The sequence below is a fragment of the Solanum dulcamara genome, chromosome 11, assembly GCF_947179165.1.
Source record: "Solanum dulcamara chromosome 11, daSolDulc1.2, whole genome shotgun sequence".
Classification (NCBI taxonomy): Eukaryota; Viridiplantae; Streptophyta; class Magnoliopsida; order Solanales; family Solanaceae; genus Solanum; species Solanum dulcamara.
Window position 1 is genome coordinate 45,549,619 of NC_077247.1, and position 26,270 is coordinate 45,575,888.

Sequence of the window (26,270 nt, forward strand, 5' to 3'; positions counted from 1 at the left end):
ATACATGAATTATAATCGAAGGGGGTTCGATATTTATTAGATATACATAAAAAAATATTTTAATCATATATAAATAGTATAAATTTCTGTCGAAAGGGATTCAAAGGACCCCCTAATTAACCACAAGGTGGCTCCGATACTTTATGGCTTCGAATATATACTATACTCCTTGTAAATATCTTGTATCTTGTCGATTAAAGCAACATGTTGAGCTAAGAAAGAAAAAAGTTATTTCGAAAAGCTGTAAAAGCGCTATATACACTGGCGAAGCTAGACATTTGTTAAGGATATCCCAAATTTTAGTATATATCTAAAAAGTTGTTTTGACCTATATATATAATACTGCTTTTTATATATGCACAATATAATTTTTCGACGAAGAGTGTTCGAGTAACCACCCTTGGATCAATGTAGCTACGCCACTGTATATATTTATACACATACATGTGTTTAGTTAAGGGGCCAATCAAATCAAAGTTGCTTTCTTTTCTACTTTATTCCTTTTATATGGTTAGTTATATATATGTATGTATTAAAATATAGAAGTTGCATGCCTAAAGAGGAGATGGCTATGGGTTCAATTGTTAAGTTGTACAAATCAGTAGCTTTAGTACTATTGCTTCTTTTGACAACCAATATTAGTGTCGTGAAAACGTCGAGTAATTTGGCAAATGGACCACGCCTTCCACAAGTAGAAGGTAAAGTTTATATATAGCTTTTCTAAATCGAAGCACAATCATATTGATTAAGTGATTAGTGAACAAAAGTTCGTTTCACCTAATGTTTTTGAATTACATACAAAACATTATACATATTATTTGGGTGCACCCGAGCAAATTAAATGAGATCTTACTTTCTTTTATCTTTTATTTGGCAGAACGTGCAATCCAGGCTTTCCTTAATCTTATGGGGCGCGACAAGCTCTGTAATAATATATCAGGGCCAAAATGCCATAATAGATCTATTATCTGCAGCTGTAATATAATATCTTGTCATGTTACGAAATTGTATGTCTTTTTTTTATGTACTATTTATTTCTCCCGTTCACTATTTTTACTTGTTCACAATAAATTTTGCACTATTCTTAAAAAAATAAATAAATGAAGTGCATATACAAATACAGAGTTTGAACTTGACGCTATATACTGGCTTGTATCAAACCTGTAGCAACTATTGTGGCTCCTAACAAGTAAAAGTGAAATTTTACAACTTCCAAAGCTATATGTAACCGGTAACCCTTTGAAACATTTTATTATTTGAATAGATATACGTTATTAATAATAATTTAGAAGGGCCTTTAGGTAATTTAATTTTCATGTTTAAGGATTCCTGCTTTTAATATAATATACATGTATTTTTTCTAAAGTAAATGTTTTCCCCAATATTTTTTCAACGTAAATTTAAATTTTTTAATTTGTCAAAAGAATTGTCTTAGATAGATTATATATTGCATAAATAAATTTCATTCTTGTCCATAGAACTGTTAACAGTACATTATTTAAATTTGCAGAGATTTATCAGCGTGCAACTTAATCGGGAGAATACCGCCAGAAGTCGGAAATCTTTCTCATTTAACAAAATTGTGAGGATTAATGTTTATCTATTTCTCTTCAACCTGCTTGCTTTCATCTTAATTATATTATAGTTTGATTTGACAAGCCAATTAATTAGTGGGTTAATTGATATACATCATATTCATACTTAGGATATATTGTATGTGAAAAAAGATAAAGTTAATTTTTTGAAATAGATTTTCTAGAATGTCCTAGTGTAGAAATATACATAATTATTTTGAAGATATATCTAGATATGGAAAAGGACCTAAAACGTTCTCGAACTATTGAAAATAGTATAAAAATGCCCCTCATCCATCTATTGGGCCTAAAATGCCTTTGACATCCACATTTAGGTCCAAAAATGACATTTTCTTTAACGAAAAAGGGCATTTAGGCCTAATAGAAGGATGATGACATTTTTGTACCATTTTCAATAGTTCAAGGACATTTTAGTCCCTTTTCCGTAATTAAAATTCTATTAAATAAATTTTGATTTATACTTAATTTTAAATAATTAAATTGTAACCAATAGATGACCGACACGTGTTTAAAAATATTATTCAAATTATTTAATTAAAATTCTTTTAAATAAATTTTTATTTATATTTAATTTTAAATAATTAAATTGTAACTAATAGATGACCACCACGTGTTTAAAAAAATTATTTAATTAAAATTCCGTTAAATAAATTTTAATTTATAATTAATTTTAAATAATTAAATTATAACCAATAGATGTGACATGTTTAAAAAAATTATTCAAATTACTTAATTAAAATTTTGTTAAAAGGGACTAAAATACCCTCAAACTATTGAAAATGGTACAAAAATGTCCCCCATCCATCTATTGGACCTAAAATGTCCTTTTTTGTTAAAGAAAAGGTCAATTTTTAATCTAAAGGTGGATGTCATGTGCATTTTAGGCCCTTTTTCGATCTAGATATTCTAGAGAGTTGCTAGAAGATAAGTTTACTTGTAGATGTATCTAGAAGAATTTTTAGATATCCAGAGCTGCAACAACTATAGAGGTATCAAGCTTCTAAGTCATATTATGAAAGTGTGGAAAAGAGTGGTGGAGATGAGAGTTAGGAGAGGCGTGTCTATTTCAGAGAACCAGTTCGGATTTATGCCGGGACGCTCAACTACAGAAGCCATCCATCTTATGAGGAGACTGGTGGAGCAGTATAGGGAGAGAAAGAGAGACTTGCATATGGTATTCATCGATCTAGAAAAGGCTTACGATAAAGTTCCACGAGAGATACTATAGAGATGTTTGGAGGCTAAAGGTGTACCTGTGACGTACATTAGAGTGATCAAGGATATGTATGAGGGTGCCAAAATCAGGGTAAGGACAATAGGAGGGGACTTAAAGCATTTCCCAGTTGTGATGGGGTTGCATCAAGGATCAACCCTTAGTCTATTTTTATTTGCCTTGGTGATGGATGGATTGATGCGACAAATTCAAGGTGAGGTGCCATGGTGTATGCTTTTTGCTGACGACATAGTCCTGATCGATGATACTCGTAGCGGAGTTAATGCTAAGCTGGAGGATTGGAGATATACCTTGAAGTCTAAAGGGTTTAAGTTGAGTAGGACTAAGACAGAGTATTTAGAGTACAAGTTCAGTGAGACACCTCAAGAGGTTGGCACAAAAGTTAGGCTTAGTGACCAGGCCATCCAAAAGAAAAGTAGTTTCAAGTACCTTGGGTCTATCATGCAAGGCAGCGGAGAGATTGACGACGATGTCACACATCATATTGGGGCAGAGTGGATGAAATGGAGGCTCGCTTCCGGTGTGCTATGTGACAAGAAGGTGCCACCACAACTTAAGGGCAAGTTCTATAAAGTGGTGGTTAGACCGGCTATGTTATATGTAGCGGAGTGTTGGCCAGTTAAGGTCTCTCACGTTCAAAAGATGAAAGTAGCCAAGATGAGAATGTTGAGATGGATGTGTGTGCATACCAGGAGCGACAAGATTAGAAATGAGGCTATTCGGGACAAGGTAAGAGTGGCCTCGGTGGAAGACAAGATGCGGAAAATGCTACTGAGATGGTTTGGGCATGTGAAGAGGAGAGACACAGATGCCCCAGTGAGGAGGTGTGAGAGGTTGTCCATGGATGGTTTTAGTAAAGGTAGGGGTAGGCCGAAGAAATATTGGGGAGAGGTGATTAGATTGGACATGACGCAGTTAGAGCTTATCGAGGACATGACCTTAAATAGGAGGGTGTGGAGGACCCACATTAGGGTATAAGGATAGTACATAGTCTCGTTATTCTTCCCTATTAGTAAGCGCATTAGCGCACTATAATTTATTTTGTGGAGGACTCAGATTAGGATAAAAGGCTAGGTGACTTATCCTTACACCATAGTAGTTGTAGTTCTGCTCATTGTTTATTGTCATTTGATTTCTGCATTGTATTGCTGTTTATAGGTGTGACGCCATTGTACTTTGATTATCTTATTTATTTATAGTAGTTAATGCCTCTTTGTTACGTACTATTCTACCATGACTTTCTCACTTTTGCTATTCCTTGTTTTCATCTTGTTTTCGATATGCTTGTCCCTATCTGACCTTTTATCTTATTTTCCTCTCTTGAGTCGAGGGTCTTTCGGAAACAGCCGCCCTACCTTTCAAGGTGAGGGTTAGGTCTGCGTACACTCTACCCTCCCCAGACCCCACGTGGTGGGATTATACTGGGTTTGTTGTTGTTTTTTTGTTATCCATAGACAAGTATAAATACAGGATGGTCTTATACATTTGTACTCAACCAAACAAAAAATAAACTAAAAAACCAAAACAAAGATAATTCAAAGCAATTCAAAGAGTCTTCTTTCTTAGCCAAGTTCTCCTTTCAAAATCTTCTTCTCGTTTCTAGCTTCCTCTTCTTTAGTTGAATCTTCTGATCTTAGTTAATGATGTTGGGCTAGCAGAAGGTCTCCCCAATTATACTTTTCTTCTGCTATTTCTCTAGATTGTAAAGGGCTAGTATTGCTTTTGCTATTAGAGAGAACAGTACATACAAAGGATCACTAATTATTAAATGAGTATTATCGACCAAATACTTATAAGTTCAAAACTAGAAAAATAATTCATGGTGTTAAAAAGTTTGCTTGGGTGTTAGAACCAAGGATTCACTGTTCAGATCATTATAAATTCAAATTTAAGGAATTATGATTCATGAAATTCAACCATCTATAAGTTCTTCCATGTTTTACGTTATTTTTTAGTTAAAGTGTGACTATATTCGAGAAAAATGATCAAAATATGTATGGGGGTTGGACTATGAGCCCGTTTGAATGGGCTTTAAGTTGGTCAAAACCAACTTAAAGCCCCTTTTTAGCTTTTGGACGTGTTTGCCTAATGCTGACTTTAAGCCATAAAGTTCTTAAAGTCAGTCAAAAATGAAAAGTTAGAATTCTTAACTTTTTTTTTCAAAGTGCTTAAAGTCATTTTCTTTGACCATGGAAATTACTTTTATATCCCTTATATTTTAACTAAATTCTCAAACTACCTTTTTATTCTTTTAACCCTAAAATTCACATCATAAACACTTTTATCCAAATACTCAACTGCTTATTTATAAAAATAACTTTCAGCACTTCAAAGTTCTAGAAACACTTCATACATAAAAGTTACTTTTTTAAGCCCATCCAAACGGCCTCTATGTTAGTTCCTTCATATATATCATGTATGAAAAAAATGATCATTTTAGTCTTTCATTTATATTATGTAATCGAAATAGTCTTTAATGTATGAAAAAAATTATTATTTATTAGTCCTAATGGTGCAAGTAAACAAAATATGTTAAGTTTAATACCAAAAATTAACGTATATTTTTGGGTTTGAAAGCATAACCCATTTGTGTGCAAGAACAAAAATTATAGTAAGAAAAGCAAGAGAAATGTATACTGAATTGCATATGAAATCATGATTTATATTTCTATTGCTTCAGGGATTTAAACGGAAACAAGCTTCATGGACAAATCCCTATATCAATTATCAACCTACAATTGCTTAATTATATGTGAGTCAACAATTATCTTTTGGCTATATATTTTTTATTTGTCCTTTTTCAACATGGTTATGGAACATCTTAATTCTAGCTACTAGCTAAGTGTAATAATAATATATATAGTAGTCTGCTCTGTATCTTGTCTTACCAAATAGTAATGTGTGTATACAGAGATCTTTCTTACAACTCCTTGAGTGGGAAATTGCCACCTTTTCAGACAAAGTCTTTAAGAATCATGTGAGTTCAGTTTTGCTATATACTTCATTTAAAAATTTTGTGATCATTATGGCACCTTAATTCTATTCTGTCTTTTTTACCCTATTGCTAATTTCTCTGTTAGAAAAAATAGAATTTTAATCACAAGGGAGTAGGCTTTGATATGAGGCAAAAGAAAAACTAGGCTTTTAATTTATTTGAGGTCAATGAGATCTTGGCTGTATATTCTTTAGGAGATCATGGACAAATCTCTTTAGGATACAACAAAGACACTGTATAGTGCAAAATTGTAAAGAGTCCCACATCGGCCATGGGTAGTCTCTTTATAAGCGTTAGGCAATCCTCATCTCTTGCACTGTATATAAATGCAATGACCTTTAACAATTTTGGATGCAATGACAATAACGATTCTCTTCTTGGATAAGTTTTAATTGGGATTATAGAAAAGATGAAGAGGTTTTTAATAGTGACAATTGCTGATATTTTTTTTAAAAAGATTATTTGCTGGTATTAAGGAAGGGGTGAATTCTGACTTTAGCAAGAATAAGGAGAAGGGTTAATTGATCTACTATTGTATTGCAAATTGGCTAATCATTCAGGTAGGGTGACCCTTAATTTGTTTGAGATGCCATGGGTGATGGAACATGATTTTGTAAACTTGCAATGTAGTCTTATATGATATGTTGATTAATGATTTACATTTCTATTGCTCCGATTCAAAGTCTACTCTAACTTGGCATGGATGCTTCAGGGATTTAGGAGAAAACAAGCTTAATGGATTAGTCCCTAAATCATTTCTCAACCTAACATCGCTTGAGGTCCTGTAAGTAGTTTACTATGTTGGTAATTATCTTTTGTCTATTTTATTTCTGATTGGACTGGAGGAATATCGAAAAGCTCCTTTCGGACTTTGGAGCAGCACTTTGTCCTTTTTCAAATCATATTCATCAATCACGATTGTATTGAGCAAGCTTAACCTCTTTGTTTGATAGAACACACTTCCTCTTGGAGTCTGCAGTCTCTATTATCTTCTCTTACCAAATAAAGTGTTCTACAGATGGCTTTATGACAACTCCTTGAATGGGGACTTGTTGCCATTTCAGATGGAGAACTTACAGAGTCTGTGAGTAAATCACTACTTGATCAACACAATTTTTTTTTTTTATCATGAAATTGTTTCCTCTAAATATGGCCCATGTAGGGATCTAAGCGATAATTGCTTTAATAGCCAAATCCCTCGTGAATTTGGTGCTCTCCAAAACTTAACGGAATTGTGAGTATCATGATATATGCTTTCATTTTTTGTTTTCTGTTACCTTGCACTTCTTTTGCAGAATAATTCAGTTAGTCAGGCTCACTCTTTTTTTTTTCCTTTGGTACATCTATTTAGATACATATACAACAACTTACTAAATGGAAGCATTCCAGAAGAACTAGGGAACATCTCCAATCTTGAGAATTTGTATGACTATGAGTAGAAAAATACTACACATCCTTGAAATCTCTGCTCTTCTATCTATTCTCATTTTGATTTGTTCTGGTTTGAAAATTTAATGTAGTGAGGTGGATAATAATCAACTTTCAGGTCACATCCCACATCAGCTTGGGAATCTTATACAGCTGCAGAATCTGTAAGTACAACAGCTTGATAATTTCAATAATCTATTCGATTATTTTCACGTTGGTTCACTATATTGATAATACAATATTTATTTTTTTGGTTTTTCAACTCGGCATCAATCTCTGATACATAAGGGATGATGTTAAAATCACTCCATGAATCTGAATTAACAAACTAAACTACATTGAGCTGGAGAGTTTGATTAGAGGAAGAAAAAGAAGAAGTTTTCATTAATGAATGAAGCCACCAGTGAGGGCTATTTATACACTTCAATGTTGCAGCTAACTACTTGCTTTTAACTGATCACTAATAACAAACTCAATCTAAACAATGTGAGTTTTGTGTGAGTCGAATTAGTTATAACAAACTAACTAACTACTACCAGCTATATATGCACTCATATGCTCTCTTTAACTAGATTTAATACTCCCCCTCAAGCTAGGATGAAAAATGTCAAGAACTCCTAGCTTGGAAAGTAAGAACTGATGTTGTGCTAGCCCCAATCCTTTTGTAAGCAAATCTGCCAACTGAGATTTAGTCCCAACAAGTTCTGTCTTGATCAGGCCATCCTTGAGTTTTTCCCTTACAAAATGACAGTCAATTTCTATATGCTTGGTTCTCTCGAGAAAAATTAGATGGGAGGCAATCTATATGGCTGACTTGCTATCACAACACAACCTAACTGGTGTAGTGACTTTCAACCTGAGTTCTTTGAGTAGTCCTACCAACCAAATAATCTCTGCTACTGCTTCTGTCATGCTTCTGTATTCAACCTCTGTTGAACTCCTACTTACTGTGTGTTTCTTCTTAGATTTCCATGAGATCAGTGATTCACCAAGCTGTATCACATACCCTGTTAGTGATCTTCTGGTGTTAGGATAAGCTGCCCAATTTGAGTCACAAAATGTTGTCAAAGTATTGATTGAACCTTTCTTCAGTAGTACTCTGTGCCCTGGTGATTTCTTCAAGTACCTTAGTACTCTCAAAGCTGCATCCCAATGTGATCTTTTTGGCCTTTGCATGAATTGGCTAAGAACCTAAACTAAAAGGCAGCCCGGTGCACTTAAGCTCCCGCTATGCGCAGGGTCCGGGGAAGGGCCCGACCACAAGGGTCTATTATGCGCAGCCTTACCTTGCATTTCTGTCAGAGGCCGTTTCCAAGGCTTGAACCCCTGACCTACTGGTCACATGGCAGCAACTTTACCAGTTACTCCAAGGTTCCCCTTCGACTAAGAACCTGAACTGCAAAGCATATATCAGGTCTAATGATTGTCAAATATATCAACTTCCCAATCAGCTGCTGATAGCAGTGAATATCATCTAGAATAGGATCATCACTTTTACCCAATGCTGAATCATATTCCATTGTAGTAAGCTTCATGTTTATCTCCATGGGAGTAGAAGCTGGTCTAGCACCACTCATTCCCACTGTGGAGAGTAATTCCAATGTAGACTTCCTTTGGTTAAATAAGATTCCTTTTTCTGACCTCAATACTTCAATCCTTAGGAAATATCTAAGTTGTCCTAAATCTTTCACCTTGAACTTGCCATGTAAAGTCTTTTGAGCTTCATCTATCATCTGTTGACTTCTTCCTGTAATCAATAGGTTATAAACATAGACCAAGACTATTACAATATCATTATTTGCATATTTGGTGAACAATGAGTGATCATGTGAGCTTTGAGTGTACCCTACTTCTATCAAGGTTGTAGACAACTTTATATTCCATTGTCTAGAGGATTGTTGCAGACCATACAGAGATTTCATAAGCTTACACACCCTTGTCTCCCCCTGCTTGTGAAATCCCTGAGGCAAAGACATATAGGCATCTTCATAGAGATCACCTTGTAAGAAGGCATTATTGACATCCATTTGCCTTAAAGGCCAGTCATTTAAGGCAAAAATGCTGATAATTGTTCTCACTGTTACCATCTTGGCAACAGGTGAGAATGTCTCATGATAATCCAATCCTTCTCTCTAATTATAGCCCTTAACTATCAATCTTGCTTTGTATTTATCTACAGTTCTATCTGCCTTGTATTTCATCTTAAAAACCAATTTTGAATCAATAGCCTGGTTACCAGGAGGCAAATCAACTTCCTCACATGTGTGATTACTTTCTAGAGCATTAATCTCATCAGTCATTGCTTTAATCTATCTGTCATCCTGAGAGGCCTCTTTAAAAGAATTAGGTTCAGTGGTGGAGAAGAAGGTACTCAAGTAAGATTGGTAAGGAGATGACAAGTGAGAATAGTCTATGTAATCTGAGATAGGATATAAACAACTAGTAGATGGTTTAAAAGATTGTGAAGTAGTAACATAATCATTAAGCAAAGTAGGCTATTTAGTATTCATGGTAGGCCTGATTTTGGTAGGAACTTCTGCCTGAACCTCCAATGGTATAAATTCCTCAACTTCTGGTGATGGCTCTGCTAGACTCATTTCATTTGAAGCATCTTCGGTATCTTGTTTTACAACAGTATTATCTGCTGGTTCTGGTGCTGCACCACTTTTAATATGACACTTAGTGGATTGGACAGGAGCATCTAGCAAATCTAACATAATAGGCTGGCCACACCTAGATGTAGAATCTGAATCTACTGAAGGAGTTAATTAAAACATATCAAGATCAACTGATGAACTCCCTTCATGATAAGGAAATATATGTTCTCTGAATGAAACATCTTTGCTTACAAAGAAAACTTTATCAATTAGACCATATATTTTGTACCCCTTTTGAGTTTCTGAATATCCTAAAAATACTGCCTTTGTAGCTCTAGGTGCAAACTTATCCCCTTTTAGAAGTCTAGTGGCATAGCACAGACAACCAAACACTCTCAAATGATGAAGACTAGGTGATTTCTTGTGTAATAACTCATAAGGTGTCTTTCCTCCAATCACATCAGTAGGTAATTTATTGATCAGATAAACTGCTGTTCTAACACATTCTCCACAGAAATGATTAAGTAATAAACTCTGAAACCTCAGTGCTCTAGCTACTCCAAGAACGTGTCTATGTTTTCTCTCTACTGTCCCATTCTGTTGAGGAATATAAACCCAACTACTTTGATGCACAATCCCATGAGATGCAAGTAAATCAGTGACTGAATAATTGAAAAATTCTGAGCCATTATCAGATCTTAGTGTTTTCACAGATAAGGCAAATTGAGTTTTTATTAAAACAATGAAGTCTTTCAGCACTACAATGACTTCACTCTTAGAACTGATCAAACATATTCATGTGTACCTGCTATGATCATCTACTATAGTCACAAAGTAGTTTTTTCTATCATGAGCTAAGTTGCTCGGACTCGGATGCGGGTGTCCAAGACGGATGCGAATCCGAGAGTCTGATTCGGCAAAATTTAAATTTTAAGATTTGGGGACACGAATCCTAGTACGTATACGGGTGCGGGAATTCGTCTAGAAATATTCAATATTATAAAAATATATTGATAAAAATAAAGATATTCTTCTCCTCAGAAAAGAAAAAAGAAAGTCATTTAAGACCTTTCACCAACTCTCCTTATAGATCATTGCAACTGTCTACTATAAGTCGGATTACAACTGCTTAAATATTTAATATCTCTCTGTTTGACTTGAAACATGAAGCTTTGGCTTGAAACATGAAATAACAAATATTGACTAAGAGGAAAAGTATCTTGGTCAAAATATCTGATGTAGGTTGACTGAATCCCATAAGTATCCTGCACCCACACCCGTCTGATGTGTCAGATGTGGGTTGTCCATGGACTCTTGGTCAAAGGATCCGATGTGGGTTGACCGAATTCCACACGTATCCCACACACATCTTCTGTCGACACAGGTGTGGCAACAAAAATAAAGAGTCTGCGCAACTTAGATCATGAGTAGGCTTGCTATATGGACTCCATACATCAACACAAATCAGTTCAAAAAGTTGAGATGCTTTACTGCTACTAATAGGAAATTTCAGTCTACATTGCTTTGCCAAAAAGACATATCTCACAGTTATGATGAACACTCTTGTTTGACAGGTGTTTGAGTGATTGAATATGTTGTATTACTCCAGTTGATGCATGTCCTAGCCTCAAGTGCCATAGCTTTGCATCTGCATTTTCATTTTTAGCTATCACTATATTTATTGTAGACTTGATTGCTTCCTTAAGTATATACAAACCTTCCTTCTCCCTATCAATCCCCAATACCCTGCCATTGAAAAGTCCCCAAAATACACAGAAATCAGGGAAAAAGTAAATTGAACAAGATAGTTCCTTGGTTAGTTTAGAGACTGACAACAAATTGAACTTGAAGTCTGGTAATACAGTACATTCTTAAGTTCATGGCCTTCTAAGATGCTTGTGGTTCCTGTACCCTTCATATCATATCTATTACTTGTTGGAACTTGTACACCACTAGTATCACTATCTTTTGTTCTTCTAATAGTAGTTAGCAAATCTTTATTAGGTGTTATATGATGTGTGTCTCCACTATCAACTATCTATTCATAAACCTTACTAGCTTTGGATAGCAAAGAGGTGATACCTGATATGTTAGCAGCACACTCAGAAGTTCCTGTTCTATCCATTTTGTCAACTAAATCCTGATACTGAGTTGGAGACATGTGTGAGGATGATGCACAATTCTCCATGTATCTTCCACTATTGCCAAAGTTATCAACATTCTTTGTGAGGTGTGCATTTGCAAACTTGAAATTGTGCTTAAAATCATCAGCTCCTTTCCTCTTACTCTTGAAATCTGGTGGATAACCAACAATTCTATAGCAATCACCCTTAAAATGACCTTTGAACCTACAGTGGTCACAAATTGTACCAGGTGGTACAAACTTCTTTGGTTTGGATTTGTATTTCTGAGACTTGTATTCCTGAGATCTTCCTGCTGGTAGTGTTAATGTATCTCTTGTTTTGTCTATAACTCTCAGTGCTTTTTGGCTTTCTTCTTAAGCTGCTACAGCATATGCTTCATTCACAATTACTACAGATTTTCTAGCTAAGATACTACTTCTAATATTCTCAAAAATCTCATTCAATCCCATCATAAATTGAAGCAACCTTTGTGACTTCAAATGCTCCATATATGGAGCTGAACTTTCACAATTGCATCTAAGTAATGGAATCATCACATCGAACTCAGACCACGGATCCTTCAACTTTGAGTAATATGAAGTAACATAGTCAGTACCTTGTTTCAAAGTAGCAATCTCTCACTACAGATGGTAAGTTCTTGTTAGATCTGATCTGTCAAACCTCTCTTCAAAATCTGCCCAGACTTTCTTTGCATTGAAGCATACATTGCATTTGAAACATTATTCCTGGCAACAATTCACTGGTGACAATGCTTGCAATCCAAGACAACACTATTGCATTGCATTTTTCCCATTGTTCTTCTAATGCTCCTTTGTAATTTGCCTTTGTACATGATCCAGTAATGAATCCAAGCTTTTCTTTTTCCACTTAAAGCCAGTTTCATGGAGCGACTCCATAGGGCATAATTTTCTGGTCCTGTCAATTTGATTAGGATGAGAACAACTCCAGGTGTATCTGATGTTTGGAGATAGAGTGGATGATTGTGATCTAGTGCTGTTACTTCATTTACTTCGCCTACTGCCATTGATGCTGGTTTGAGAAATTCTTCTCTTCAATCTTCAACAATTTTCTGTCTTCTTCTTGCAGATCAATGCCTCATGATTGTTATCTTCTTCTCGCAGATCAATCCCTCTCGATCGATGCTCTGATATCATGTTAAAATCATTCCATGAATCTGAATTAACAAGCTAAATTACATTGAGCTAGAGAGTTTGATTAGAGAAGAAAAAGTAGTTTTCATTAATGAATGAAGCCACCAGTGAGGGCTATTTACACACTTCAATGTTGCAGCTAACTACTTGCTTCTAACTGATCACTAATAACAAACTCAATCTAAACAATGTGAGTTGTGTGTGAGTCGAGTTAGCTATAACAAACTAACTAACTACTGCCAGCTGTAATGTCTAGCTGTATATGCACTCATATGCTCTCTTTAACTAGATTTAATAGATGAAGTGTTGGGTAACAAATCCATCCCACATCGGATGGAAAAGAAGAAGTCTACCAATATATAAGTGCTCACCCAACTTCATCAGTATGAGGCCTTTTGGGAAGTGCCCAAAAATAAATCCGTGAGGGCTTGGCCCTAAGCGGACAATATCATACTAATGTGGAGTTTGGGTGGCGGTATGCGCGGTCCCAACATGAAGTGCTACAGTCAAACCTTGTTTTCTAGCATAGCCACACACAGAATTGTGCATATTGAAATGCAATATTAGACACCAACAACTACCAATAGTAATTCTCATTATAGATGCAAAACATGAGATTGTTCTTTTTTCACTTTTTTTTGTGTGATTCTTCAACCTAAATCAACCTAGACATACATCTGCAGGACATATTTAGATACTATGGTTTGGCTAGCTTTTCAGATAAAGTTGATGTTTGTTTAGGTCTCTTTTTCTCATAAGTGTAAACGATTTATCCCTAATGGTTGTCCCTAATGACAATGTTGAGAATACAATTAAATAATAAAGGTGTACTCTCTCTAACAACTTAAGCTTTTAAATGAGATGCTCACACACTTCAACAGACAAGGTTGAGATTCTTAATCCCTTATTCATGGGAATTGTAGAGTTATCAATTGCACATGGATCCATTCATTCATGACTATATCATATGGGAGAAAATAAATGATATATAAATCTGAACTGTATGGAAAAAGAAAAGAAACGAAAACTGCAATATTGTATATCCTTCCTTCGAATTGTCAAAGTAGCTAGCAAATGGTTTCAGGGACCTACGCACCAATTATTTCGTTGGTGAATTGCCTCCAAGCTTCGTGAAGTTGGTGAACTTAGAAACATTGTAAGTACATGTTGACTCTGATTTTCTTTGGATTGCACCATTTAATCAACTTGTCAATGGCAACCATCCTCTCTTTATGTTTTTTATTCTTATTTTATTTTGTAGTCGTGCTCAAGGGAATAGCTTATCTGGGAAAATTCCAACATTAATAGCCAATTGGAAAAGTCTCAAAACATTGTAAGCCCTATTATGTGAAAGCAATATTATAATAAGGATAGTGTAATTTAGTTATCAATTTAACTTCTTTTCTTCGTAGGGATCTGTTAGGAAATAATTTTGAAGGCCCCTGGCCAAAGGAAATCTCATCATTGGAAAATCTCGGTTCCCTGTAAGATTTTTGTTGTGAAGATGAATTTATTTGTAGTAGCTAGTATATGAAAATATTATAGCATTTTGAAATTCTTCGCTGATAATTTCTCCAACTATATAATCTTATATATGCCTAGAAAATTCAGCAATGTAAGAAGAGCATATGATTTTCCCGATCTATCGCGTATGACTTTGTTGCGAGAATTGTAAGCCTAACATCCTTTGACTCCTTCTGAACTAAAAAAGTGTTTATCAATATCATGTGATACTGACATGCAAATCTACTACTCATGATGTTGATTCTAGGACATTGAGGAAATGTTCACTTCGTGGTCCCATTCCAGGATATATCTGGGAGCATCAATATTTACAGAATCTGTAAGATGATATTCTGTCAATTTTCTTCTTAGCAATTTCATTTCTCCTTATCTTTGCTCTTGGTGTTTCTCCTTTTCTGTGTGGCAACCATATTATGTTGTTAATGTAGAAGTTGCATCTTGATCATTTAGTGAAAAACTACCTTATTTTAGTCCACACTCTTTTACCCTTTTATATCCATCTCAATTTGTTAGAGCAAATATATATATATACCTTATAAGGCGTAAAAAAACATTTGGATATTGATAAATACACTATAAGTTGTTGGAAACATTTTCTACAGAGGATATGCTAAATATATAATGTATAGGACATGACATATAATGAACAACAGAGAAGAGTGAATTGAAACAAATGAAAAGAATACTAATATAAGCAATGAAAGTAATTTACCCTGTTTTGGTCATTGATACAGAATATTGTATCTAGTTGGATATTGTATACAGGTACATTTATAGGCTACGGTTTTGTTAAATTTTATCAGCCTTAGCTAGAATGCTCTTATCGTGTAGCTACCACATATTGTTTGAGTAATATGGAATATGAAATCCCCCCAATACTTGTTGAATAGCAGTCATAAAAAACATTTCCTTGGAAAAGTTATTTTTTCAGATGTCAAGATAACAAAACACTGAAAAACACTTTCTTGAGGAAAGCATTTTTCTTTAGACCAGACACATGGAAATGTACATTTTTTAATGTAGCTTATAGATAAAGACATGATTGTATAATTACATCTTTCTCTTTTCTCTGATATAGGGACTTGAGCTTCAACGAATTATCTGGAGGACTGCCAAAATCCATTAGCACATCTTTAATATATATGTGCGTTCTCTCTCTTATTTGCATGAGTGTTGTATTTCCGAGCGTGTATGTGATTTACTTACTATATATGATGTTACTTACTATATAAGTATATATGATGCACATAGAAAGTTGTCTCTCTCTTCTGTTCAATAATAAATTCTGTGACTTGTCATTCTTCTTCTAAAGGCCCAATTGAATAAGGCCTCCTTTACCGTCCTCAACATTTATAGTCCACATTAGACCAAACCACCTCAGAATCTCTGACCACAAATGTGATGATACATGACAATGCAACAAACGGTGATCCATGTCATCAATATCCACTGGAAATATCGTCTGAATTGGTTGAGTGACTTTGTAGGTGAAATGACAATAGTTGAGTGACTTTGTAGGTGAAATGACAATAATTGAGTGAATTTTTTGTTACAGAACAATGTTGAATGACTTTCTGAGATAATTACCATTAGTTGAGTGACTTTCTGAGATAAAAATTGATAGTTGAGTGACCATATGAGAAATTAACTTGCATTGAAGCCGTAGTATTTTCCTTTTACTGTCCTTGTAGTTGAGCCTTTTCTTTTTATTGTGGAACAGTGGTTATCTGTTCTTGTGAATACCCAGCCTCATGCTCCACTTGTTGCGCGTTTCCTTCGTTGCTGTTTCCTCCTGAGTAGTGTCTTGCTTCCCATCAGCGTTTGCTTTTGAAGCTACCATATCAGTTTCCCTACAATGAGATTGCTTGAGCTAGGGTTTCCAGTGAGATCTGTGGAGTAAGAACCTTTGTTGATATGCTCTACCAGCTGTCGATTCTCCGTCAGGGGGTCCTTGGGCTGAGTGATATGAGCCATGAAGGAGGTGCATTAGAACACGCTTAGACCGTTAGAAGAACATTGGGAGAGTTTTTATTCTGCTTTTATGCAGTATCTGTTGGGGTGTTGTATTATGTAACATATGCAGAACAGGTAATTAGAGTATTCACCATAACTTTGTACTATCTATTGTACATCACTTGATACATTGAATTTACTTCACTCCACTCGTGGGTGGACGTTGGTCTAACTGATCCAACTGCGTAAATCATGTTTTCCTCCATTGTTTTATGTTGTTATTACTGGCTTATTTTTTCCATTTTCCCAATATTCGAAGCTTGGCCTAGCAGGTGGGTGGGATAACTGATTTTTCTAGTTTTATCCCTTTTGACATTGTCAACATTACTGCAGATTCCTCAGGGGGAACAAGCTTAATGGATCGTTGCCAGAATGGCTAACGAAGAGGAAGAACGCAAAGCCACGTAGATACGTGTAAGTGGAAACATTCATAAAGAGTGTATTGGTGCCATGCCAATTTTGAATGTCAACAAATGAAGCAAAAATGCTTTTGAAACTTTCTTCAATATCATAAACCTAATATATAGATTTCCTCATAAATTATATCGGTGTGAAATTTAACATGCCAATCAAACACTACATTAGTAATTCAGAATGTTTCACCCATTTGGGGTCAAACAAAAATATTTTATGCAGCCATTGACCAACTTTGTATTTTATGCTAAGATTATCATTACCTATATGACCAAGTAAGTGAACCCTAGCTAAGAGAATAACCTAACCCATACACATGTTTCTTTAACACTTTTTACTCACAATTGTCTCAATTTGTAGTCGAAGTCAAATATGGTAGATATAATTCCGTCCACCGCTACATATTGCTTGTGATCTTTGTCATTTATCTTTGAAGCAACACAGGAAAGAGAAAGCTTATTTTTGCCATAAATTGTTTTGCAGGGATGTTTCTGAAAACTTGTTAACAAATACCTCTTTATCTCATGATCAGGACGTGTAAAATTCACTACACTTCTTCTCTACTTTAGATGTTAAAGAGTATCTTTCTTTAGCCATACGAGATAGTAAATATTATATGGCCTTTCCATTCAGGAACACTTTTCCGGGCTGCTCAAGTAATTTGTGAGTGCTAAATTCATTTCTTGTTTGTATCTTTTCTTCCTAGAAACTAGTGTTGCATTCTGATCGTATGTTTATGTAGGCCGGGCACAGAAAATAAATGCGACAGTTATTGCAACTTTAGAAAATGTAAGTCATTAAATAGTAGTTTTATTTTACCAAACTGTAGTATTCATAATGTTTTCTCGGCATCTGCTTATTATATTCTTTGTTACTCTACTTTTTTTTTCTAGTTTTTGTTACCCATAAGTCTAAATTGCTCTCTCCTTCTCATTTTATGTGGGGAATTTGGGTCAAATCACTTTAATTTTTTGTGTGAATTTAAACATATAGTTTTAAAAATAAATGAGAACTATTTAAAAAGTACTACATGTCTCTCTTTGATTCCCAAAAAATAATAATACCATATAAAATGAAAGAGATAGGGTAACACAAAATAAATGGTTCAATATTGCCAAAGTGCAAGAACATAATTAGCTAGATAAAGTCTTACAGACACATACTATTCAAATTGGGAAATATCATATATATATATATATATTAATACTAATACTAAAAATGGGAAGTCACAAAGTTAAAAATTAAAATACCATTTTACCCCTATTCTAATTCAAAATGTTATGAAATATTTAATAAATTAAATATTAATTAATCAAAATGTTTTCACAGCCTCTTCACCTCCTAACTTAATACCCCTATTCTAATTCAAAATGTTATAAAAATCTAATAAATTAAATATTAATTAATCAAAATGTTTTCACAACCTTTTCACCTCCTAACTTAATTCCAAGCTAAAGAGTCATAAAGTGACCATATTCATCTATAAGTTACGAAGTGACCAGTTAATTATCTAATCGAAAAAAGGCTTAAAATATCCTTTAACTATGTGAATTGGTACAAAAATATCCTTCGTCTACCTATCGGGCCTAAAATGCCTCTGACGTCAACCTTTGGGGTCATTTTCACCCTTATCTCTAACATCAAAATATTAAAAATGGAAAAAGGCCAAAAATACCCCTAAACTATAGGAAAAGGTTTAAAAGTACCCTTCATCCACCTTTCGGTCTAAAAATACCCTTCTATTCGTCTTTTAATCTAAAAATACATTTTCATTCACTTTTATGGCTCTCTATAACCCTTGAAACTAACAACCTTCTCTTTATTTTATATTTTTTAAAAATAGTTATAATGAGTCATTTTCTTATTGGATGAAATAAAATTCCACCTCCACTAAAAAAAAAAAATTTATCTAAGCAAAAACAATATACCTCTTCAACATACCCCCTCCTTCCAATTTTTTTTAAGAAGCTACATTGATAAACAAGACTAGAATATTTTTATCAGATTAATCAGAAAAAAGAGATTATTTCGTTCTTGGCTTGATTTTACTTTTCTGTTTAATAATGATAATTTTTTTACAATACGTATAAATAAAATAACTAAAATTTTTAGTTATACGTATAACTAAATTATTTTCTAGTTATTACAAGCTAGTTAAAAATTATTTTAAACTAAATTAGTTATTACAAGATTGTTAAAAATAAATAATTTTTTTTTTAGTTTTTGCAAGATAGTTTTTAGATAGTTATTGTAAAACTACCTTGTAATAATACGTATAACTAAAAGATTTTTTAAAATTTTTTAATTTTTTTTCTCATAATTTTTCCAAACCAAAACAATATACATGGTTGATGATCATAAAAAACTAAATTAAAAGAAAAAAACTACAGCAAATAAAAAAGTTATTTTTTATATTTTTCCCCATAATTTATCCAAGTCAAAACAATATCCTTCTATATAATCACAAAACAAACTTTTAATAAAAAAAAGAAGAAAAAGCTACGGCAACAAAAAATATTAGATTTAAAAAAAAAAAGGGGTCTTGAAGAGGTATATTTTTTTTGGCTTAGATAAATTATAATTTTTTTTAGTAGAGGTGGAATTTTTATTTCATCCAATAAGAAAACGACACATTATAAATATTTTTAAAAAATAAAAAATAAAGAGAGGGTTATTAGTTTCAAGGGTTATAGTGAGCCAAAGAGGTGAATGAAAATGTATTTTTACATTAAAAGATGAATAGAAGGGTATTATTAGTGGATGAAGGGTATTTTAAAACTTTTTCCTATAGTTCAGGGATATTTTTGGCCCTTTTCCGTTTTTTATATTTTGACTGCTAGAGATAAGGATAAAAATGATCCCAAAGGTTGACGTAGGGGGCATTTTAGGCCCGATAAAAAAATATTTTTGTACCAATTCACATAATTTAGGAGTATTTTAGGCCCTTTTCAGTTATCAATTATCATAATAATATTATGAGTAAAGAATATATCATAAATGTTACTCTTGTAAGAGTAAAAACTTAGAGGACCAAATCAATGATATAGTTGGAATAGGAAAAGATAATATTCTAAATAATAGTTATTAAGAAAATATGTAAGGGTGTATTGATCTACTGGAATTATTGTCATTTCAATGTAGCTAATTTATTTTAAAACCTTTACCCATAATTTATCATGATAAACGTATGCCTCCATATTTATGTGAGGTTTATCCAGCTTCAATTACATCTTTTAATTCCTATAACTTTCAATTATCAGTACACTAAAAGGAGAAGAATTTAAAAAGCTGCATTCAATATTTTATTAATTAGCATTAACCAAATTCATATGATAATTATCAAATACATACAAAAAGACATTGTTTACTACTATAAATATAGTAACTTATGCATGGTTCAAACAAGTGCTTCAAGTTTAGGTGAAAAGGGATAAATAAAGACAAAAAGAGACCATTGATTAGTGCATATAAGGTTTATTGTCTTTTATATTGTTCACTTTGAAATATGTTGGGTTTATGTGATTTGTTTTAAATTACTTTAAATCATGAATTTTTTTTGTCTCTTTAACTTTTTGAAATAATGGAATTAAGTGATTTGCTTGAATTTTACTTGAATGGAGAACATCTTCTTTCTAATTAGTTGTTGTAAATGTTGCCTTTGATATTCGTATGTGATAATCAGGGGTGGAGCCCATATACAGCTTATGAGTTCGATAAAATTTAAAAGTTTTCTCTCAAATTTTGTGTTTGTATTAAAAAAGAGTTACTTAATATGTATGAAGTAATTTATTTAGAATCAATAAGTTCTCTTTTGGTTTTCTTCAGTTATTAAAAGTTGTTGAATTTTCCTATTTATTAACTTAAATAAAGAACTTATAAATGGAAATGCAATAAGACTTCACCATTGTAAGAAACATTAGGAGAAAGCTCAAAATTATCAGGTATGTTCCTTTTTTAATTGATCTATCTTAACCACAAATTTGTTGATAGATTTATAATTTATAATGTTTGATATTCAAGGAATGATAGGACTCTTCCAGATATTGCTTTGATGGGGTTGCAACTTCCATTCACTAGCATATTTTTCTTCGACAATTTCTTTAGTTATAATATATAGTTCCTCATTATTAAAAGGGCAGCGCGGTGCACTAAAACTCCCGCTATGTGCGGGAATCGGAAAAGGACCTGACCACAAGATGGAAGCACTAATACCAGAAAATAGATATTCAGTTTAGAGCTCCACTAAAATGGAAGCCCAAATATTTATTTAGTAGTATATAAATAGATAAAAGATAAAAGGATGTGCAAACATTTTATATTATTCATCACACGAATATGTTTCATAGTATGTATAGTATATTATTTGAACGAATCGACACAAATTAACATGGGACATGCGTGCAACGCAAAATTAGTATATATAAACACAAGTATCTTATATCAAAAGTTGTCTCAATTAAAAGGAATGACAGTACTTTTCTCTCTCACAGATGATCACTTGTTTATCAACTGCGGTGGCGAGGCAGTTTCTGTAGGTGACAAGAATTACTCTGCTGATCTGAACCCCAATGGATCATCAACGTTTTTTCACGATGAAGGAGGAGGTTGGGGTTATAGTAGCATGGGTCTTATCAATTCTGATAAGGGACCACTACGATTTATAATCAGGGATACATGTAATCTTTCCATGGGTGAAGCAGTTCTGCTTGAATCAGCCCGTGTTGCCCCTATCTCTCTCAAGTACTATGGATTTTGTTTCTACAATGGAACCTACACAGTGAAACTATCTTTTTCTGAGATAAGATTAAGTAAAAACGGTGTCTTTCCCGTCAAACCTAGACGAGTTTTTGATATTGACATCCAGGTACGATAATATATATATATATATATATATATATATATCATTTTCTATATAAAGTTTTCCACAAGAAAGTCATTTTCTAGAAAAAGTTTTCCACAAGGATGTCATTTCTAGAAAAATATTTTCCTTTGAGATCATTTTATGGTGTGTGGTTAAATATCCAAAAATGAAAAATTTATGGTGTCTGGTTACTAAAAAAGGCTTAGTTATCAAGGAAAACGTACATTTTCCATAAAAGATACTTATAACTTTCTGTATTTTTACTTCATATATATTACTTGCTTCAAGTAACACTGAGACATTATTATTAAATTTCTTTACTCAAAATTTCATCTAACACTCCCCAATTTGCTAGTATTATTATTGATCTTTAAAGAGTGTATGATGTGGCGATTTTCCATCGAAAATAATTTCCTGTACAATGTTTTTCGGTACATGATTGGTGAGTGAAAAACGTTTTTCGAAAAAAACATTATACAAAAATTGATAGAAATAATAGCAAATAGGAGCGTGTTTTTGATGAAAATTTCGACTACTAAAGATTAACTAGGATGTCTAAATTATTGGAGCCAGTACTATGAAGTTAATGGTTGTATAGAAAATTGACTTCCGTCCATAAGTGAGGGAAGTCATATTTCTTATTTTGATGGGAAATGTTTTCTACTTTCTGGTAACCAAAACAGAAACTGACTCCTGATTACCGTAAAATCATTTTTCTCAGAAAATATTTGTCATGGAGAACGACTTCTGTCGTACCAAATACAATTGTAAAGGTATCATCTTTGTAGTTCTTTTTTAAAAAGCTGTCATTACAGGGGAAGAATGTACGGAAGAACTACAATATAGAGGCAGAACAACCGGATAAAAATGGGGATAAATTTGTGGAATATACTACTTCTATAAACTCCCATCTTGAAATTCACTTGTACTGGTCTGGTAATGGCTCGGTCACCAACCCGGAGAACTATGGTCCCCTCATTTCAGCTATTACTGTAACGAAAGGTATGTTTTATAAATATGGTGTATTGTCAATCATATTCTTCAGTGTCCTTTCTAAGACAACAATACTTTGACCATAGTTCCCGAACTACCAAAGCCCCCTCAGAAACTGTCTCCTGCGCTTAAGGCTGGGATAGCAGTATCATCGCTGTTTTTTCTTGCTCTACTTTTGCTTTTACTCTGGAAATTGGGTTATCTTGGTGGGAAAAGATCGTCAAAGGAAGGTTAGACGCAATTATATATGGAGTTTGGTTTGGTTTTTATTTCAATATAAATTTGTATAACTCACTAAAAAAAATTGTTTGCTTCTTTTGTGAAATGCTTAACACATACTAAAAGAATTAAAAGTAACTGAATTGTTCCCGGGAGGAGTTTACACCTTTCGTCAAATAAAAGATGCCACTCAGAACTTCAATGCTGTGAACAAATTGGGCGAAGGAGGTTTTGGACCTGTTTATAAGGTTAGTTTTTGTTGGATTTTTAGCGTTCTGTTTATTCATCATATCATTCCCCTGACCCTGGATTGAGCTGCTGCTTATGTAAACATATAATTACGCCCTTGGTGCTTTTTATCCTGAAGTGATTGCATATACTTTTATCTGTTACGTTCATCAAAAAAAAAAGCAGTTTCCCTGTGGAGAATATAACTATGATAAATATCTGAACTTGTCACTGCTACACATTTAACATATGAAGAACCCCTTATCCTGTTCATGTTTTCGTTCCAAATCTAAATAATGGGGGCTGTCTCTCATCAATACAGGGCCTGCTCCCTGATGGGACTACAATTGCAGTTAAACAGCTATCAGGAAAATCAAAGCAAGGAATACGTGAGTTTGTCAATGAAATTGGCACGATTTCAGCTCTGCAACATCCAAATCTTGTGAAGTTAATGGGATGTTGTGCAGAAGACAACGAGCTCCTACTCATTTACGAATACATGGAAAATAATTCTCTTGAACATGCTTTATTCGGTAATGACAGCAAGGCTCATATGTTTTGACAAAAAAATCTGAAGTAGTTAATAAAATAATGACATTGCATTTGCAGGTCCAGAGGAAATTAAATCGAGACTAAACTGGTCGACGAGGGTCAAAATTATCCTCGGAATAGCCAAAGGATTAACTTTTTTGCACGAAGAGTCCAAATTGAAGATTATCCACAGGGACATTAAGCCCACAAACATACTCCTGGACAAGGATTTGCATGCAAAAATAACTGATTTTGGATACGCGAAGCTTAATGAAGGGGAACATACTCATATCATCACACGAATTGCTGGAACAACGTAATTTGATAATCCTGCTAATCCTTTCACCTTTTACCTTAAAACTTTTGCTACACAAATATATTTTCTTTCAGATGAGTGTATTTATTCTCTCATATGAGAGTTCTTTTATAGGGGATATATGGCACCAGAATATGCAATGCGAGGCTACTTAACACCGAAAGCAGATGTTTACAGCTTTGGGGTTGTTGCACTTGAAATTGTGAGTGGAAGGAACAGTGCTAGTTACAGGCCAAGTGATCAGACAGTTTACCTTCTTGATTTGGTAAAGCCTCAAACCAGAAGTTCTCAATTTCATTCATTGATGCACAGGCCTAATACACAGTTGTCATCGTCTTTTTACTTGAATGACTGCTGATTTGATCGACGTCTTCTGGTTTGATTGCAGGCTTACGTGTTGCATGAGCAGGGAAATTTGATGGATCTAGTTGATCCAAATCTTGGAACAAATTTTTCTTGGACAGAAGCAGCTTCCATTCTGGAATTAGCAATGATGTGCACTAATCCATCACCAACTCTCAGGCCAACCATGTCTGAGGTAGTGAAAGTTATTGAAGGAAAAACTAAAATCAAGACCACATCTTCAACAATCCGGCATTCGACAGACGAGATTGCCTTGACTAAGGCCATGGCTGCACTCTCTCAGTCTTCTCAATCTGAAAGCTATTCTACAGCGGGACCATCAGAAGCTACTCCCCCTTTCTCTAACAGCAATAATATTACCAATGATTTTTGAATCCAACATCTGCCACTTGTGAATATCTCCGCAACGATTACTTTACTTAGATAATGAAAATCAAGGAGGCAATGATGCTTCAGCATGAGTTTTCTACTTTTTTGTGTGCTTGTTTTGAATAAGGAAACTGTTGGACCGTCATATCAGTATAAATTTTCATTGTAGTTATTGTGTACTATTATCAGCATAAAAAATTTCATCAAGATTTTACCACATGATTGATTTCTGCTACACCACTGAATTCATTGCCTGATTACATTAGACTGGGCCTTTAAGCCTTATTGTTCACTCTTTCTCAATGACTATATAGTAACATACTAACACTTGCTTTACCCTAGCTTTAACATTTACTTTTTATGAGGATGAACTCATAAATTTAAAAGGTCGCTACACTTTCTTGATATTGTGTGAGTTCATTACTAATCCACGACAAAAAGGTTTGCTGCCACCAACAGAATTTTAAGAGGGGTAGGCAGCCTTTTACCTTCTTTAGCAGAATGTTTGATAACTTCGCAAAAATGAATTCTAGAAATACATAAATTATACAACGGAAAATGGTCAAAATTACCCCCGAACTTTGAAAAATAGTTTATTCATGTCCTTCGTTATACTTTAGGGTCAATTATATCCTTATTATTATACTTTGGGCCAAATATGTCCTGAGTATAACAGAGTGCCACGTGTCAGCCTCTCAGTGACCAACTTATTTTCCCTTTTAAATATGTTTTTTTATTTATTTTTAAATCTATTTTTTATTTGTTTTTAAATCTATTTTTAAAATTTATTTTTTTAAATCTATTTTTTAAAATATGTTAATTTTAAAAAACAGATTTTTTTAAAAAAAAGATAAAAAAAAAAACAGATTTTTTTAAAAAAAAGATAAAAAAAACAGATTTTAAAATAAAAAAGATAAAAAACAGATTTTTTTTAAAAAAGATTAAAAAACAGATTTTAAAATAAAAAGATTTTAAATCTGTTTTTAAAATTTATTTTTTTAAATCTATTTTTTAAAATATGTTTTTTTATTTGTTTTTAAAATCTTTCTTTTTTTTAAATCTTTTTTTTATCTTTTTAAAAAAAATCTATTTTTTAAAATTAACATATTTAAAAAAATAGATTTAAAAAAATAAATTTTAAAAACATATTTAAAAACAAATAAAAAACAGATTTAAAAATAAATAAAAAAACACATTTAAAAGGGAAAATAAGTTGTCCACTGAGAGGCCGACACGTGGCACTTTGTTATACTCAAGGGCATATTTGGCCCAAAGTATAACAATAAGGGTATAAT

General features: G+C 33.4%; 1 protein-coding gene across 1 annotated transcript; it reads left to right on the forward strand.

The window, feature by feature from the left end:
• The first annotated feature begins 532 nt into the window (after positions 1–532).
• LOC129872150 (probable LRR receptor-like serine/threonine-protein kinase At1g53430) lies at positions 533–25,210 on the forward strand. The gene is made up of 28 exons (XM_055947028.1): positions 533–698; positions 878–1,007; positions 1,511–1,582; positions 5,510–5,581; positions 5,741–5,806; positions 6,537–6,608; positions 6,843–6,908; positions 6,987–7,058; positions 7,176–7,247; positions 7,345–7,416; positions 14,229–14,300; positions 14,406–14,477; positions 14,557–14,628; positions 14,747–14,815; positions 14,916–14,987; positions 15,747–15,812; positions 17,015–17,095; positions 17,579–17,632; positions 17,729–17,758; positions 17,838–17,884; positions 21,586–21,959; positions 22,772–22,958; positions 23,036–23,179; positions 23,295–23,416; positions 23,719–23,929; positions 24,006–24,243; positions 24,358–24,508; positions 24,632–25,210. The coding sequence occupies exons 1-28, from the start codon at positions 551–553 to the stop codon at positions 24,977–24,979; spliced, it is 3,252 nt and encodes a 1,083-aa protein (XP_055803003.1). The 5' UTR covers positions 533–550; the 3' UTR covers positions 24,980–25,210.
• The last annotated feature ends 1,060 nt before the right edge of the window (positions 25,211–26,270 follow it).